Genomic DNA, 17779 nt, shown 5'->3' with positions numbered 1-17779 from the left:
GAAACGGAAGGTCAACTTGGCTCGGACGTGACCGCGCTCGGAGTAATAAAGCAGCATGGCTCAGTGGAAAGGGAGTCAGGCTTGGGAGTCAGAGGTCATGGGTTCAAATCCCAGCTCTGCCACTTGTCAGCTGTGTGACTTTGGGCCCGTCACTTAACTTCTCTGGGCCTCCGTTACCTAATCCGTAAAATGGGGATTAAGACTGTGAGCCCCATGTGGGACAACCTGATCACCTCGTAAGCTCCCCAGCGCTTAGAACAGTGCTTTGCTTAACTTCTCTGGGCCTCCGTTACATAATCCGTAAAATGGGGATTAAGACTGTGAGCCCCATGTGGGACAACCTGATCACCTTGTAACCTCCCCAGCGCTTAGAACAGGGCTTTGCACATAGTAAGCGCTTAATAAATGCCTTTATTATTATTATTATTATTATTAAAGCCTCGGGCCCGGCTTCTGGGCCTTGGTAGCGTCCATCAGCGTGCCCCTTGGGGAGGCAGCATGGTGCAGTGGATAGAACACGGGCTGGAAATCAGACCTCCTTCCCCTCCCCACAGCTCCTGTATATATGTTTGTATGTATTTATTACTCTATTTATTTTATTTTGTTATTATGTTTTGTTTTGTTCTCTGTCTTCCCCCTTCTAGACTGTGAGCCCACTGTTGGGTAGGGACCGTCTCTAGATGTTGCCAACTTGCACTTCCCAAGCGCTTAGTACAGTGCTCTGCACACAGTAAGTGCTCAATAAATATGATTGAATGAATGAATCAGTAGGTCATGGGTTCTAATCCCATCTCTACCACTTGACTGCTGAGTGGCCTTAGGCAAGTCACTTCACTGGGCCTCAGTTATCTGTAAAATTGAGATTAAGATCGTGAACCCCAAGTGGGACAGGGACCGTGTCCGACCTGATTACCTTGTATTTCCCCCAGCGCTAGTAAGAGCTTAACAAGTCCCATAATTATTATTATCGATATTTTCCAAGGCCCAGGTGACGCCTCTTCAGGTGACGCCTCTTCACAGCCGGACAGCCCAAGAAGGAAAAGCCAGAGTCCCAAAGAAAAGTTCCCAATTTAATTGAAAAGTGTAAACTGGAATGCGTATTTACAGGCAGATTGGTTGGGATGGGGGGGAAAAGGGGGAAGCGGAGGTCTTCGGACCGTCGTCCAGGGGTGCGAAGCAAGACAAACGTCCCCTGCTCCAGGTCCGTCTTCTGGGGTGGCTCTTCAGATGAGGTCGGCAACTAGATGGGAAACGGGAGGGAGGTGGTTTTAGGGCCGGTGAGCTCGGCAGGGGCCGCGACGGTTTCGTCGTCCCCACCCGGCCCGTCCCCCTCCCCCTCGTCCCCCTCTCCATCCCCCCATCTTACCTCCTTCCCTTCCCCACAGCACCTGTATATATGTATATATGGTTGTACATATTTATTACTCTATTTATTTATTTATTTTACTTGTACATTTCTATCCTATTTATTTTATTTTGTTGGTACGTTTGGTTTTGTTCTCTGTCTCCCCCTTTTAGACTGTGAGCCCACTGTCGGGTAAGGACTGTCTCTATGTGTTGCCAATTTGTACTTCCCAAGTGCTTAGTACAGTGCTCTGCACATAGTAAGCGCTCAATAAATACGACTGATTGATTGATTGATTGAGATCCCCCCGCCCCCCGCACTGACCGTTCATGGGCATCTCGTCAATCTGTGTGGAGTAGTACTGCTCAATGTCACGCAGGATCCGGATGTCGTCGTTCTTCACGAAGTTGATGGCCACGCCTTTCCTCCCGTAGCGGCCCGAGCGGCCGATCCTTAGAGGAGCCAACAGGTCAACCCGGGCGCGGATGGTGTCTATTTATTTATTTTGCTTGTACATATCTATTCTATTTATTTTATTTTGTTGGTATGTTTGGTTTTGTCTCCCCCTTTTAGACTGTGAGCCCACTGTTGGGTAGGGACTGTCTCTATATGTTGCCAATTTGTACTTCCCCAGCGCTTAGTCCAGTGCTCTGCACACAGTAAGCGCTCAATCAATACGATTGATGAGGATGGTGTCGTGGCCGGGGCGGGGGGCTTCCTTTCTTCCACCCACCCCCATCTCACCCCTCCCTCAGCCCCTCCCCGTACCTGTGGATGTACAGTTCTCTGTTGTTGGGCAAGTCGTAATTAATGATGAGGGAGACCTGAGGAACGTCCAGCCCTCTCGCCCAGACGTCCGTGGAAATGAGGACCCGGCTGCAAGGAGACCTTGTGTTGGACTCAGCCCTCTGGCTAAGGCATCACGCGGCGAGCTGGAATGAGCTAGTGGGGCGGCGGGGGCTGCGGGTCCAGGAAGGGAATCGACGGGGGCAGGGACGGGGCGACTTACCTGGCACCCGATCGGAACTCCTTCATGATGGACTCGCGCTCCTTCTGGGGCATGTCTCCGTGCATGGACGCCACCGTGAAATTGGCTTCTCTCATCTTCTCTGTCAGCCAGTCCACCTGGAAGCAGCCCAATGGCGGAGCCAAGGTTAGCCTCGTGGGCACCGGGCAGGGGTGCCCACGGAGGAGCCATGCCCGATCTCCGTGCCTCGCGGAGACCTGCAGAGTCTGTTTCGACCCCTCGCAGCAGGTCAGCGGCCCCGGAGCCGTCCCCAAATGTCCATGGTCGGGGAGATGCTGGACCTATTCTTTCCGGGCATGAGACCGTCCTTCACAACGGCCCACACCCACAGCTAGCCCTTTACGACAAAACGAGTGTTATAGATGTTGGCAGGGACAGAAATTGTGGGGGGCTAGGGGTCAAAAGACCGCCAGGAAGTGGCTTTGCGACGCTGGCTGCCGGCCGGTGCGTTACACGACCCCTACCTTCCGCTTGGTGTTGCAAAAGATAACAGCTTGGGTGATGGTCAGAGTGTCGTAGAGGTCACACAGGGTGTCGAACTTCCACTCCTCCCTCTCCACGGCAACAAAGAACTGTTTGATTCCTTCCAGGGTCAACTCATCGCTGGAAAGGAAGCACAAGGGATCCCCCTCGTTGACCACTGCAAGTTTCCCAGTAGCTCTCCCTCCACCCTATGGGGAGGGATTAGGGTCACTTTTAGTGTGACCCCACCTGCCCGGCGACCTCCCGATGGGCAGCCAAGCCCAAATGCCCCGTCGGGCCCGGCCACTCCAGCGACGGGTCAGCAGCTGGAAGTCCCACCCGAGATGCCCACCGTAAGGCCTCCCCTTCCGATGGGAAACTCTGAGTCCTCTTGGGTGCCCGAGTGCCTGCTGTGGGAGGGGGTGGGCACTGGGCCTGGGAATCTGGGAAGCCCGGATGGGGCGGGACGCTCTCACCGTTTCACCAGGATGCGGATGGGGTCGGTCATGAACTTGTTGGTCATTTCCAGGATCTCGTGGGGCAGCGTGGCGCTGATCAGCACCACCTGTGTGGCCGGCGGCAGATACCGGTATACGTCGTAAATCTGTTCTTTGAAACCTGGAAGCCAAGGTAAGCCACGTTACGAGTGGAAGCACCCCCCTCTCCATCCCCCCATCTTACCTCCTTCCCTTCCCCACAGCACCTGTATATATGTATATATGTTTGTACATATTTATTACTCTATTTATTTTACCTGTACATATCTATTCTATTTATTTTATTTTGTTAGTATGTTTGGTTTTGTTCTCTGTCTCCCCCTTTTACACTGTGAGCCCACTGTTGGGTAGGGACTGTCTCTATATGTTGCCAACTTGGACTTCCCAAGTGCTTAGTACAGTGTTCTGCACACTAAGCGCTCAATAAATAAGATTGATTGATTGGGGACAGGGAATGTGTTTCATGGTTCTCTTGCATTTTCCCAGATACTGAGTCCAGAATCTGGCACCATTCATTCATTCACCTGTATTTATTGAGCACTTACTGTGTGCAGAGCACTGTAGTAAGCACTTGGGAAGTCCAAGTTGGCAACATATAGAGACGGTCCCTACCCAACAACGGGCTCACAGTCTGCGGGGGGGGAGACAGACAACAAAATAAAACACGTGGACAGGTGTCAAGTCACTTTCCCGTATTCTATTTTGACCCCAGTTCTATTTCTTCTTGTTTTAATTTTAACAGCACGGCAGGACTAGGTTAAATTCATCTCTTGCCATGGTACCTTTAGTTACCGCTCTAAATCTTCCAAATACCAGGCACACATTCCTTGTCATGTGAGGTGACCTACGGTTCACACAAGAGATGGTAATAACAGCAGCGCTTCCTCGATGCAGTGCACCATAATCGGATACTTGGACGCTCAGTAAATAGCACTAACGCTACTGCCAGCATAAAGAGGTTTCGACCCTCCTCTAAACGGTAAGCTGATTGTGGGCAGGGAATGTATCTGTTTATTGTTGTAGCTTCCTCGCTGAAGCCTTTAATTCAGTGCCCTGCACATGGCAAGTGCTCAATAAACATGACCGACTGACCCAAACGCAAGTTGCCCGCTCCCATTTCCTAAACGGCCCGAGTGAGAATTTTTCGCCTGGCCAGAGAGCCCCAAGTTGTCCGTGTCTGCGAGCGGTGTAGACGGAACAGCGGCTAGCCCGCCAGCTCCCCAGATGCGCTCGGATCGCCCAGCCCGCTACCTTTGTTGAGCATCTCATCTGCCTCGTCCAGAACCAGCATCTTGATGGCCCGCGTCCTCAGGCTTCGGCGGCGGATCATGTCTGGAAAATTGGTTTCGCGTCACAACGAGAGGCAGCCCGGGTCCCCCCGGCTCTGCCAAGAGCGCTGCTCTTAACCCCAGGTAGAACGGGGGGACGATTTGTCTCGGGACGGGGAAGAGGGAGAGGAGGAGGGAAGGATCTCCCGGGGATGGGGCGGCCTTCGGAAGCGCTCACCGAACACGCGGCCGGGTGTGCCGGCCACCACGTGCTGCCCGTAGTCCAGTTTCCGGATGTCCTCGCCGACGTTCGTTCCACCGATGCAGGCGTGGCACTGGACGTTCATGTAGTCGCCGAGGGCGAGGAGACCCTGGGCCGAAAGAGACCCCATCACGTCGTGGTGGCTCCGCCACACCCCGCCCTTTCGGCTCACGGACTGTTCCAGACTGCTGCTCTTCTGCTTCCGGAGGAGGCCGGACCCTCAAGCCCCTCAGCGGGACCCACAGAGTAAACCAGCCCCATCTTCATTTTCATCCGACTTCACTCAAGTGGGCCAAATAATGATGGCATTTGTTCAGCGCTTACTATGTGCCAAGCACTAAGTGCTGGGGAGGATACAAGGCGATCAGGTTGTCCCACAGGGGACTCAGTCTTAATCCCCATTTTACAGATGAGGTCACTGAAGCACAGAGAAGTTATGTGACGTGCCCACACAGCGAAGCCAGGATTTGAACCCACGACCTCTGACTCCAAAGCCCGGGCTCTTTCCATTGAGCCACGCTGGCTTCTCATAAGTAAATATCCCGAAACAGATCATTCTTTCAAAACCTTCCGAACCAGGTGCATCTTCATTTGGTATCGGCGCTAATCGAAGGCCTAGTTATTATTAATGATGATAATATAATAATAAAAATGGCATTTATTAAGCTTTTACTATGTGCAAAGCACTGTTCTAGGTGCTGGGGAGGTTACAGGGTGATCAGGTTGTCCCCCGGGGGGGGGGGGGGGCTCACAGTCTCAATCCCCATTTTACAGATGAGGGAACTGAGGCACAGAGAAGTTAAGTGACTTGCCCAAAGTCACCCAGCTGACAACTGGCAGAGCCGGGATATAACTGTGGTATTTGTTATGTGCTTACTATGTGCCAGGTACTGTACTGTGTGCTGCGTGGATACAAGAAAATGGGGCTGGACACAAGTCCCTGTCCCAGTCTCAATCCCCATTTTACAGATGAGGTAACTGAGGCCCGGAGAAGTGACTGGCCAAGTGGCAGAGCTGGGATTAGAACCCAGCTTTTTCCAAGCCCGTGCTCTATCCACTAAGCCACTCTGTTTCTCATCGGGGCCATTAATGGGCAACGGGACCAATCGGCGGTCTCTTCCCTCACCTACCCACCGCGGGCTCTAGGAAAAACACCGAGCATCAGAGGGATTAAGCATCAGGATTGAGAGGTAAGCGTGGGAAACCCAAATGCTCTTCCATCTCAAGAATCCTGCACTAACCCTCCTCCCACATCCACCCCGGTATTCACCTTCTGAATCTGGACGGCCAACTCCCTGGTGGGAGCCAAGATCAGCGCCTGCGTTTCCCGCACCTGGTGACACAGGGATGGATAAGACACATCACACTTGGTACTTATGTCCAGGCCTGCCACTTATTCACTAATTAATCAGTCAATCATATTTACTGAGCGCTTGCTGTGTGCAGAGCACTGTACTACGCACTTGGGAGAGCACAATATAAAAATACAACAGAGATAGTCCCTGCCCATGACAAGCTTACAGTCTAGAGGGGGAGACAGACATTAATATAAATAAGTTTATAGGTACGTGCAGAATTATATTAATGTCTGCCTCCCCTTCTAGACCGAAAGCTCGTTGTGGGCAGGGAACGTGTCTACCAACTCTTTTGTACTGTACTCTCCGAAGGGTGCTCCAAACAAAGTTAAGTGCTCAATAAATAATACCACTGATTGGGAGGGAACAACAAAATTCAGACTGTCCCTTTCTCAGTGTTAATAATAATAATAATAATAATGGCATTTGTTAAGTGTTTACTATGAGCAGACCACTGTTCTGAGCGCTGGGGGGATACAAGGTGATCAGGTTGTCCCACGTGGGGCTCACAGTCTTAATCCCCATTTCACAGATGAGGTCACTGAGGCTCAGAGAGGTGAAGTGACTTCATCATCATCAATCGTATTTATTGAGCGCTTACAATGTGCAGAGCACTGTACTAAGCGCTTGGGAAGTACAAATTGGCAACATATAGAGACAGTCCCTACCCAACAGTGGGCTCACAGTCTAAAAGGGGGAGACAGAGACCAAAACCAACAGAACCAAAACCAAACTTGCCCAAGGCCACACAGCAGACATGTGGCCGAGTCGGGATTCGAACCCATGACCTCTGACTCCAAAGCCCGGGCTCTTTCCACCGAGCCGCGCTGTTTCTCCAACCTCATCCAATGACCAACCTCCCGACTGCCAGCAAAAGGCAGCGTCTACGTAAGATCGGACCGACAGGCTTCTCTGACTTTAAAACTAGGAGGGTTTTGACTCCGGGCTTAGAGATCGACGAGTGCTACTGTTGGAGAAACCGGAGCAAGCAGCCTCGTCCGGCTCCAGAAGCAGGTCTGAAGTGCGTTTTGGCCCGGTTCATTTTTACCTGGATATCCAAGCACTGGAGAACGGAAATGCTGAAGGTGGCCGTCTTACCGGTACCAGACTGAGATCTGCAAAAGGAAGAACACCCCTAAGCAACCCCTGCAAGCTCCCCACCCGGTACGACATCCCGCATTTACGGATCCGAGGACCCGAAATGCCGAAAGCTGCCTGTTCCCTGTTGGCTTTTGGGGTTTCAAGAGTCTGAAGAACAAAGTTCCTAGGGAATGACTGATGCCCCCCCATCCCCAAGGCCCCTGGACCTCATCCTGGTGCTACGGCTGGGCTGAGATGCTGGCACTGGAAGGAAGGGTACGCGGCGGCTGAGAGGAGAGCTCAATCAATCAATCAATCGTATTTATTGAGCGCTTACTGTGCGCAGAGCACTGTACTAAGGCCCTGCTGAGAGCTCAAGGCCCTGCTGAGAGCTCAAGGCCCTGCTGAGAGCCAAGGCCCTGCTGAGAGCTCACCTCCTCCAGGAGGCCTTCCCAGACTGAGCCCCTTCATTCCTCTCCCCCTCGTCCCCCTCTCCATCTCCCCATCTTACCTCCTTCCCTTCCCCACAGCACCTGTATATATGTATATATGGTTGTACATATTTATTACTCTATTTATTTATTTATTTTACTTGTACATTTCTATCCTATTTATTTTATTTTGTTGGTATGTTTGGTTCTGTTCTCTGTCTCCCCCTTTTAGACTGTGAGCCCACTATTGGGTAGGGACTGTCTCTATGTGTTGCCAATTTGTACTTCCCAAGCGCTTAGTACAGTGCTCCGCACATAGTAAGCGCTCAATAAATACGATTGATTGATTGATTGATACTAAGCGCTTGGGAAGTACAAGTTGGCAACATATAGAGACAGTCCCTACCCAACAGTGGGCTCACAGTCTAAAAGGGGGAGAAAAAAAAGCTCAAAAAAGGGGCAGCTGGGGAGAGAAGAGGGAAGAGCCTAGAGCGGAAAAGGTGTTGAGACACGAAGAGGGGGATGAAGAGTAGGGGGGGCCCAGGTGGAGGCAGCTGATTAATTCAATTGTATTTACTGAGCACTTACTATGCCCAAAGCACTGTATGATGGTGGGAAGGGAGGTGAGTGGAAGAAAGGAACCAGAGCAGGGAAAGGGAGGTCAGGAAGAGGGGTCAGGAGGGAGTCAGTAACAATAATATTAATAATGGTGGTACTTGTTCAATGCTTAGTCCCTGTTCTATATGGGGTTCAGTCTTAAGCCCCACTGTACAGATGAGGTAACTGAGGCACAAAGACGTGAAATGACTGGCCCACAGCAGACAACTGGCAGAGAGCCGGGATTAGAACCCAGGTCCTTCTGACACCCAGACCCGATCTCTTTCCACTAAGAAAAGCTGCTTCTCTAAAAAGAAAAGGTGGGGGAGCTTAAACAGAGACAAGGGAGGGACAGGTGAGGTGGGGGAGATGGAATGGCTGAGAGGGGGAAACAGCAGCCTCAGGAGGAAAGTGAGAGGGGGATAAACCGCAGAGGTGGACAGGAGAGAGAGCTCAGACCGAAAGACGGGAAGAGCATGAGAACGGCTTGGAAAACACCTCGTTTGGAAGCCCAGGGAGCTGACTTCAGGGTTAAACCAAAACCTGGAGTGCCTTTGGAAGGAGGAAGTTGAGGGCACAAAAGTAAAGAGGGAATGGGCACATCCACCCTAAGCGAACCAAAACCACCCTTTTCAAAGGAATCAGGCCCACCCTCGGCTCGCTTTCTCGGACCCACCCAGCTAAATCACGTCCTCCGAGAACTGTTGATCATGTTGTGGCAGCGATGCCCAGATTGGACTGAACCCGAGAGCTAGGCCTGAGGACCCCCCAAATCCCCAGGCACCCATATCTTTGTTAAAACGCGTTTTTCAATCACTCCCCCGGTACTTACTGGGCAATGACGTCTCTTCCTTTAATTATCTGTTTGATGGCTCGCTGCTGGATGGCCGAAGGTTTCTCGAAACCTGCAAAGGAGGGCTCGAGGTAAGTTTCCCGAATCACAAGATGCTTTCCTTCAGGGCAACAACCCTGAGAATCTAAGACAGGGGCAACGTGACTGATTCTTGCCTGGGCCGTTTCAACTTTAAACAGGTATTTGAGGGCGATGGGCTCCCAGATCTCCAGAAAACACGGCCCCCACTGCTAGCCCCGCCACCCCCACCGCTGGCCCTCCATCATCATCAATCGTATTTATTGAGCGCTTACTGTGTGCAGAGCACTGTACTAAGCGCTTGGGAAGTACAAATTGGCAACATATAGAGACAGTCCCTACCCAACAGTGGGCTCACAGTCTAAAAGGGGGAGACAAAACCAAACATACTACAAAATAGAATAGATATGTACAAGTAAAATAGAGTAATAAATATGTACAAACATATATACATATCCCACCCCAGCCTCTCTGTTGTCAAAGATGCCTCCAAGCACAAAGCTGCCACTCAACTTCTTACAGTGACAACCATTAGCACGTCTTTAGCGCCTAGCGCAGTGCTTTAGCACTTTATAAGCACTTAAATGCTCTTTAACATGAAGATTGAGCTACAACATGGCAAGGGGACAGCATGGTTTAAGTGGAAAGGTCATGGAAGCACAGAATTAGGAGACCTGAGCTCTAGTCTTAGTCCTGCATTAGTCTGGTGGGTGGCCTTGGGCACTGAACCTCCCTGAGTCTCAGTTTCCTCCTCTGGAAAATTCGGTTAAGTTACCTGCTCTCCCTCCCTCTTAGACTGCTATCTCGTATCTACCCCAACTGCTTAGTAAAATAACATCATTTTTTCTTACGACTCAACAGCATTTGAAGACCCAGGGACTTTACCATTTCAGCGATAAGGTGAGAAACAGATCTCTCGGAACTAAAACAATGGATTGCTTGAATACTACTTGTTTCTGAGTCCCAGGCTACTGAACTTTTTTCCCCAAAAGCTGTGTGGTCTAATAATAATAATAATGGCATCTGTTAAGCACTTACTGTGTGTCAGGCACTGTACTAAATGCAGGGGTATATACAAGATAATAAATGCCATGATTATTATTATTATTATTATTAGATCATCAGGTTGGAAACAGTCCATGTCCCACATGGGGCTCATGGTCTTAATCCCCATTTTACGGATGAGGTAACTGAGGCACAGAGAAGTTAAGTGTGGATGGCATTCCCTGTCCTGCAGACCCCCGCCCAGGGCCCACTAGAGCAGGGGGCTGCAGCTACACACTGAATTAAAACTTGGGTACATATTCACTCCCTACTATTTAAGTACTTAATCTCCTATAACAATCAATCAATCAATCGTATTTATTGAGCGCTGTGTGCAGAGCACTGTACTAAGCGCTTGGGAAGTACAAACTGGCAACATATAGAGACAGTCCCTACCCAACAGTGGGCTCACAGTCTAGAAGGGGGAGACAGAGAACAAAACCAAACATACTAACAAAATAAAATACATAGAATAGATACAAGTAAAATAAAAAAATAAATCCCCCCTGCTTTTTCTTGAAAATTATTTTTTTCCACCCATCTCCCTCTTTAGAGTACAAGCGCACAATAAATATGGCTGAATGAATGAACATGGGCACAGAATGTGTGTCTTGTTCCTGATTTGCTTTCCCCAGCACTTAATATACAGCTCTGCAATCATCAGAGAAGCAGCGTGGCTCAGTGGAAAGAGCCCGGGCTTTGGAGTCAGAGGTCATGGGTTCGAATCCTGCTCCACCACATGTCTGCTGTGTGACCTTGGGCGAGTCACTTAACTTCTCTGAGCCTCAGTTCCCTCGTCTGTAAAATGGGGATTAAGACTGTGAGCCCCAAGTGGGACAACTTGATCACCTTGTATCCCCCCCCCCCAGCACTTAGAACAGTGCTCTGCACATACTAAGCGCTTAACAAATGCTATCATTATTATTATTATTATTATTAGTTGTTTTTATTATTATGCAGTTTATGTGCTTAATATGCACTGAGCACTGTTCTAAGCCCCGGGGCAGATACATGACCAAATCAGTCAGAGCGGTAATAATAACTGTGGTATTTGGTAAACCACCCATCTTGATTAATTTCTATTTACCCCAGCGCTTAGTCGAGTGCTTGGCACATGGTAAGATTTTCACAAATGCCACAATAATAATGTCCCAGAGGCTGGTTTGGAGACGGTACAAACGGAACAGACACGGTCCCCGTTCCACGTGGGGATTTAGCCTAAAGGGAGGAAAAACAAGTAATGAACTCCCATAAACAGAATGTGTCTGTTTACTGTTCTACTGTACTCTCCCAAGCGCTCAGTACAGTGCTCTTCATTCAGTAATCGCTCAATAAATACGATTGATTTTACAGAGGACACTGGATCACACTTTCAGACTGTGAGCCCACTGTTGGGTAGGGACTGTCTCTATGTGTTGCCAATTTGTACTTCCCAAGCGCTTAGTACAGTGCTCTGCACATAGTAAGCGCTCAATAAATACAATTGATTGATTGATTGATCATAGAGAAGTTATGTGACTTGCCCAGGGTTACAGGGCAGGCTCTTGGGGGATCCAGATTAGAAGGCCACACTGCTTGTCCCACTACTAATTAAGTGATTTATGATCAGCCACCTCACAGAGGGAAATGTACTCTTTTAGACCGTGAGCCCACTGTTGGGTAGGGACCGTCTCTATATGTTGCCAACTTGTACTTCCCAAGCGCTTAGTACAGTGCTCTGCACACAGTAAGCGCTCAATAAATATGACTGATTGATTGATTGATTGATTGCTGGCTGAGATGGGCGGTGGGGAGGCCCTCAATGGTATTCATTCATTCCTTCAGTGGTATTTATTGGGCGCTTACTGGGTGCAGAGCACTGTACTAAGTGCTTGGGAGAGTCCAACAGAACAAAAAGCAGACACATTCCCTGCCCACAAAGAGTTTACAGTCTTGAGGGAGAGGGATTAGTGATAACCAGCGGGATAAAGTGTGGAGTCGGACTCCAACCCTCCCTCCCGCTCCCTGCAGGAATAATAATAATAATAATGGCATTTATTAAGCGCTTACTATGTGCAAAGCACTGTTCTAAGCACTGGGGAGGATACAAGGTGATCAGGTTGTCCCACATGGGGCTCACAGCCTTTATCCCCATTTTACAGATGAGGTAACTGAGGCACAGAGAAGTGAAGAGACTTGCCCAAGTCACACAGCTGACAATTGGTGGAGTCGGGACAAGTGCCCCAACTGTCCTCAAGCGGCGTGGCCTAATGGTTACAGCCCGGGCCTGGCGGTCCTTAGGACCTGGGTTCGAATCCCGACTCCGCCACTTGCCTGCTGGGTGACCTTGGGCACGTCACTTCACTTCTCTGTCCCTCAGTTCCCTCATCTGAACAACGGCGATTAAAACCGTGAGCCCCATGTGGGACAGGGAATGTGTCCAACCCGATTTGCTTGTATCCCCCTCCATCATCATCATCATCAATCGTATTTATTGAGCGCTTACTATGTGCAGAGCACTGTACTAAGCGCTTGGGAAGTACAAATTGGCAACATCTAGAGACAGTCCCTACCCAACAGTGGGCTCACAGTCTGAAAGGGGGAGACAGAGAACAAAACCAAACATACTAACAAAATAAAATAAATAGAATAGCTATGTACAAGTAAAATAAATAAATAAATAGAGTGATAGTACAGTGTCTGGTACATAGTAAACGCTTAAACACCGTAATAATGACCTAGGGCAAGTCACTTTGCTTCTCTGGGCCTCAGTTCCCTCGTCTGTAAAACGGGGATTAAAACCGTGAGCCCCGTGTGGGACAAGGACTGTGTCCAACCCGATTTGCTTGTATCCACCCCAGCGCTTAGTACAGTGCAGTGCCCGGCACACAGTAAGCACTCAACAAATACCATTATTATTATTAATATAATAATTATAATTATAATGAGCAGCAGCGTGGCTTCATGGGAAAAGCACGGCTTTAGTATTACTCTACTTTATTTGTACATATTTAGTCTATTTATTTTATCTTGTTAATATGTTTTGTTTTGTTGTCTGTCTCCCCCTTCTAGACTGTGAGCCCGCTGTTGGGTAGGGACCGTCTCTGTATGTTGCCAACTTGTACTTCCCAAGCGCTTAGTACAGTGCTCTGCACACAGTAAGCGCTCAATAAATACGATTGATTGATTGATTTTTTTAGGAGCCAGAGATCGTGGGTTCTAATCCCGGCTCCGCCGCTTGTCAGCTGTGTGACTTTGGGCAAGTCGCTTCACTCAGTTATGTTGCCAACTTGTACTTCCCAAGCGCTTAGTACAGTGCTCTGCACACAGTTAGCGCTCAATAAATACAACTGATTGATTGATTGATTGATTGATTAGAGAAGCAGCATGGCTCAGTGGAAAGAGCCCGGGCTTGGGAGTCAGAGGTCGTGGGTTCTAATCCCCTCTCGGCCATACAGCGGCCACACAGGTCCGCTGTGTGACCTTGGGCAAGTCAGTAATAATAAGAATAATGATGGCATTTGTTAAGCGCTTACTATGTGCAAAGCACTTAACTTCTCTGAGCCTCAGTTACCTCATCTGTAAAAGGGGGGTGAAGACTGTGAGCCCCACAGGGGACAACTTGATCACCCTGTATCCCCCCAGTGCTTAGAACAGTGCTTGGCACATAGTAAGCGCTTAACAAATGCCATCATTGTTATTATTATTCTCGGTGCCTCAGTTCTCTCATCTGGAAAATGGGGGTGAAGACTGTGAGCCCCACAGGGGACAACCTGATCACCTTGTAACCTCCCCAGCGCTTAGAACAGGGCTTGGCACATAGTAAGCGCTTAACAACTACCATCCTTATTATTTTAAAAGAGAAGCAGCGTGGCTCAGTGGAAAGAGCGTGGGCTTGGGAGTCAGAAGTCGTGGGTTCTAATCCTGACTCCGCCATTTATCTGCTGTGTGACTTTGGGCGAGTCACTACACTTCTCTGGGCCTCAGTGACCTCATCTGGAAAATGGGGATGAAGACTGTGAGCCCCATGTGGGACAACCTGATCATCCTGTATCACCCCAGTGCTTAGAACGGTGCTTGGCACATAGTAAGCGCTTAACAACTACCACCATTATTATTTTAAAGGGGAAGCAGTGTGGCTCAGTGGAAAGAGCGCGGGCTTGGGAGTCAGAGGTCGTGGGTTCTAATCCTGACTCAGCCATAGAGAAGTAGCATGGCTCAGTGGAAAAGGCTTGGGTTTTGGAGTCTGAGGTCGTGGGTTCAAATCCCGGCTCCGCCAATTGTCTGCTGTGTGACTCTGGGCAAATCACATTACTGCGCCTCAGTTCCCTCATCTGTAAAATGGGGATTAAGACTGTGAGCCCCACGTGGGACAACCTGATCATCTTGTCACCTCCCCAGCGCTGAGAACAGTGCTTTGCACATAGTAAGCACTTAACAAATACCATCATTATCATTACTATTTATCAGCAGTGTGGCTTTGGGCAAGTCACTTGACTTCTCTGGGCCTCGGTGACCTCATCTGGAAAATGGGGATGGAGACTGTGAGCCCCACGGGGGGCAAACCTGATTAGCTTGTATCTCCCCCGGCGCTCAGAACAGTGGTTGGCACATAGTAAGCGTTTAACAAACACCAAAACTATTATTAATTGTCGGCTGTGTGACTTTGGGCAAGTCACTTGACTTCTCTGGGCCTCAGTGACCTCATCTGGAAAATGGGGATGGAGACTGTGAGCCCCACGGGGGTCAACCTGATCACCTTGTATCTCCCCAGGCGCTTAGAACAGTGCTTGGCACATAGTAAGTGTTTAACAAACACCAAAACTACTATTGTCAGCTGTGTGGCTTTGGGCAAGCCACTTGACTTCTCTGAGCCTCAGTTCCCTCATCTGTAAAATGGGGATGAAGACTGTGGAACAAGCTGATCACCCTGTAACCTCCCCTGCGCTTAGAACAGGGCTTCGCAGCTAGGAAGCGCTTAGTAAATGCTATCATTATTAACTTAATAAGGATCCCGCAAGGTGCGCACTTCAATGTTCCCTCTGTGAGCCCACTGTTGGGTAGGGACCGTATCTATATGTTGCCAACTTGTACTTCCCAAGCGCTTAGTACAGTGCTCTGCACACGGTAACTGCTCAATAAATACGATTGATTGATTGATTATTAATTGTCGGCTGTGTGGCTCTGGGCAAGCCACTTGACTTCTCTGAGCCTCATCTGTAAAATGGGGGGTTAAGACTGTGGAACAAGCTGATCACCTTGTAACCTCTCCAGCGCTTAGAACACTGCTTCGCACCTAGGAAGCGCTTAATAAATGCTATCATTATTATTACTAATTTATTTATTTATTTATTTTACCTGTACATATCTATTCTATTTATTTTATTTTGTTAGTACGTTTGGGTTCGTTCTCTGTCTCCCCCTTCTAGACTGTGAGCCCACTGTTGGGTAGGGACTGTCTCTAGATGTTGCCAACTTGTATTTCCCAAGCGCTTAGTCCAGTGCTCTGCACACAGTAAGCGCTCAATAAATACGATTGATTATTAATTGTCGGCTGTGTGGCCTTGGGCAAGCCATTTGACTTCTCTGAGCCTCATCTGTAAAATGGGGGGTTAAGACTGTGGAACAAGCTGATCACCTTGTAACCTCCCCTGCGCTCAGAACAGGGCTTCGCACCTAGGAAGCGCTTAATAAATGCTATCATTATTACTATTAATTAATTAATTTTACCTGTACATATCTATTCTATTTATTTTATTTTGTTAGTATGTTTGGTTTTGTTCTCTGTCTCCCCCTTTTAGACTGTGAGCCCACTGTTGGGTAGGGACTGTCTCTAGATGTTGCCACCTTGTACTTCCCAAGCGCTTAGTCCAGTGCTCTGCGCACAGTAAGCGCTCAATAAATACGATTGATTGATTAATAATGGCATTTATTAAGCGCTTACTCTGTGCAAAGCACCGTCCTAAGCGCTGGGGGATACAAGGTGATCAGGCTGTCCCACGGGGGGCTCACAGTCTTAACCCCATTTTACAGATGAGGGAACTGAGGCACAGGGAAGTGGCTTGCCCAAGGCCCCACAGCTGACCAGTGGCGGAGCCGGGATTTGAACCCATGACCTCCGACTCCAAAGCCCGGGCTCTTTCCGCTGAGCCACGCTGCTTCTCAATTGATTGATTGATTGATTAATTACTTAATAAGGATCCCTCAAGGCGCGCGCTCTAAGGTTCCCTCAGGGCTGGCGCGCGCGCGCTCCGAGTCCCCTCAGGGCGGCGCGCGCATGCGCCCACTCCCAGCAGCCCCCGCGCCCGGCCGACCGTAAGCGTAAATGCCGCGCAGCAGGTCCTCCCGCAGCCCCATGGTGTCGAAGGTGGGCGTCACGTCCACCTCCTCGCTGGTCTCGAACTCCACTTTGGTCATGTCCTCCTCCTTCAGCAGCCGCTTCCGCGCCGATCCCGACGCGGCCATCGCCCCCGGGGCGGCCATGGGGCCCGGGATCGGAGTCGGCGGGAGGCGAGGCGGCTGGAGACGAGGCGGGCCTCGGCGCGGCCGCTCCGGCAGGGACCGACGGAAGGGCGCATGCGCCGCAGGAAAGGTGCGCAGGCGCCGCAGGAAACGTGCGCATGCGCGCGCGCGGCGGGGCCGGCCCGCCCTCGTCACGTGACGGGGGGGAGAGGCGGTTGGGGGCGGAGCTAAAGGCTAGGGGCGGGGCTACATCCGTTCTTCCTTCATTCATTCAATCATTCATTCAATCGTACTTAAGATGGCGTTTGTTAAGCGCTTACTACGTGAAAAATCAATCAATCAATCATATTTATTGAGCGCTTACTGTGTGCAGAGCACTGTACTAAGCGCTTGGGAAGTACAAATTGGCAACATCTGGAGACAGTCCCTACCCAACACTGGGCTCACAGTCTAAAAGGGGGAGACAGAGAAAAAAAAACAAACATCCTAACAAAATAAAATAAATAGAATAGATATGTACAAGTAAAATAAATACATAAATAGAGTAATAAATATGTACAAACATCTATACATCTATACAGGTGCTGTGGGGAAGGGAAGGAGGTAAGATGGGAGGGATGGAGAGGGGGATGTCTCCCCCTTTTAGACTGTGAGCCCACTGTTGGGTAGGGACTGTCTCTATATGTTGCCAATTTGTACTTCCCAAGCGCTTAGTACAGTGCTCTGCACACAGTAAGCGCTCAATAAATACGATTGATGATGATATAGACAGTCCCTACCCAACAGTGGGCTCACAGTCTAAAAGGGGGAGACAGAGAACAAAACCAAACATACAACAAAATAAAATAAATAGAATCGATATGTACAGGTAAAATAAATAAATAAACAAATAAATAGAGTAATAAATATGTACATACATATATACAGTCCTAAGCCTTTGGACTCTTGTCTCCGCTCTCCCAAGTTGGTTCCCCGGGAGACACCGCCTTTCTCCTCTCGGCAGGATCCCTGGAGATGTCTCTCTCCTCTCCGTGGGGCCCCAGGAGACATTGTGTCTCTGCCCCAGGAGACTTTGTCTGTCTCTCCCTCCTCTCGCTGG

At 49.5% G+C, this 17779-nt stretch overlaps 1 protein-coding gene across 1 annotated transcript; it reads right to left on the bottom strand.

Moving 5' to 3' along the window:
* Nucleotides 1-1049: 1049 nt before the first annotated feature.
* EIF4A3 (eukaryotic translation initiation factor 4A3) lies at nt 1050-16796 on the bottom strand. Its single transcript, XM_038741460.1, is given in 13 exon segments — nt 1050-1240; nt 1670-1797; nt 2114-2221; nt 2355-2470; nt 2837-2975; nt 3311-3452; nt 4583-4663; nt 4838-4970; nt 6132-6194; nt 7265-7331; nt 9157-9229; nt 16533-16721; nt 16724-16796. Coding segments are annotated over 13 exon segments (1329 nt in total). The 3' UTR covers nt 1050-1223.
* Nucleotides 16797-17779: the final 983 nt, after the last annotated feature.

The sequence above is a fragment of the Tachyglossus aculeatus genome, assembly GCF_015852505.1.
Source record: "Tachyglossus aculeatus isolate mTacAcu1 chromosome 12 unlocalized genomic scaffold, mTacAcu1.pri SUPER_6_unloc_1, whole genome shotgun sequence".
Lineage (NCBI taxonomy): Eukaryota > Metazoa > Chordata > Mammalia > Monotremata > Tachyglossidae > Tachyglossus > Tachyglossus aculeatus.
This window is presented reverse-complemented; position numbering and strand designations above follow the sequence as displayed.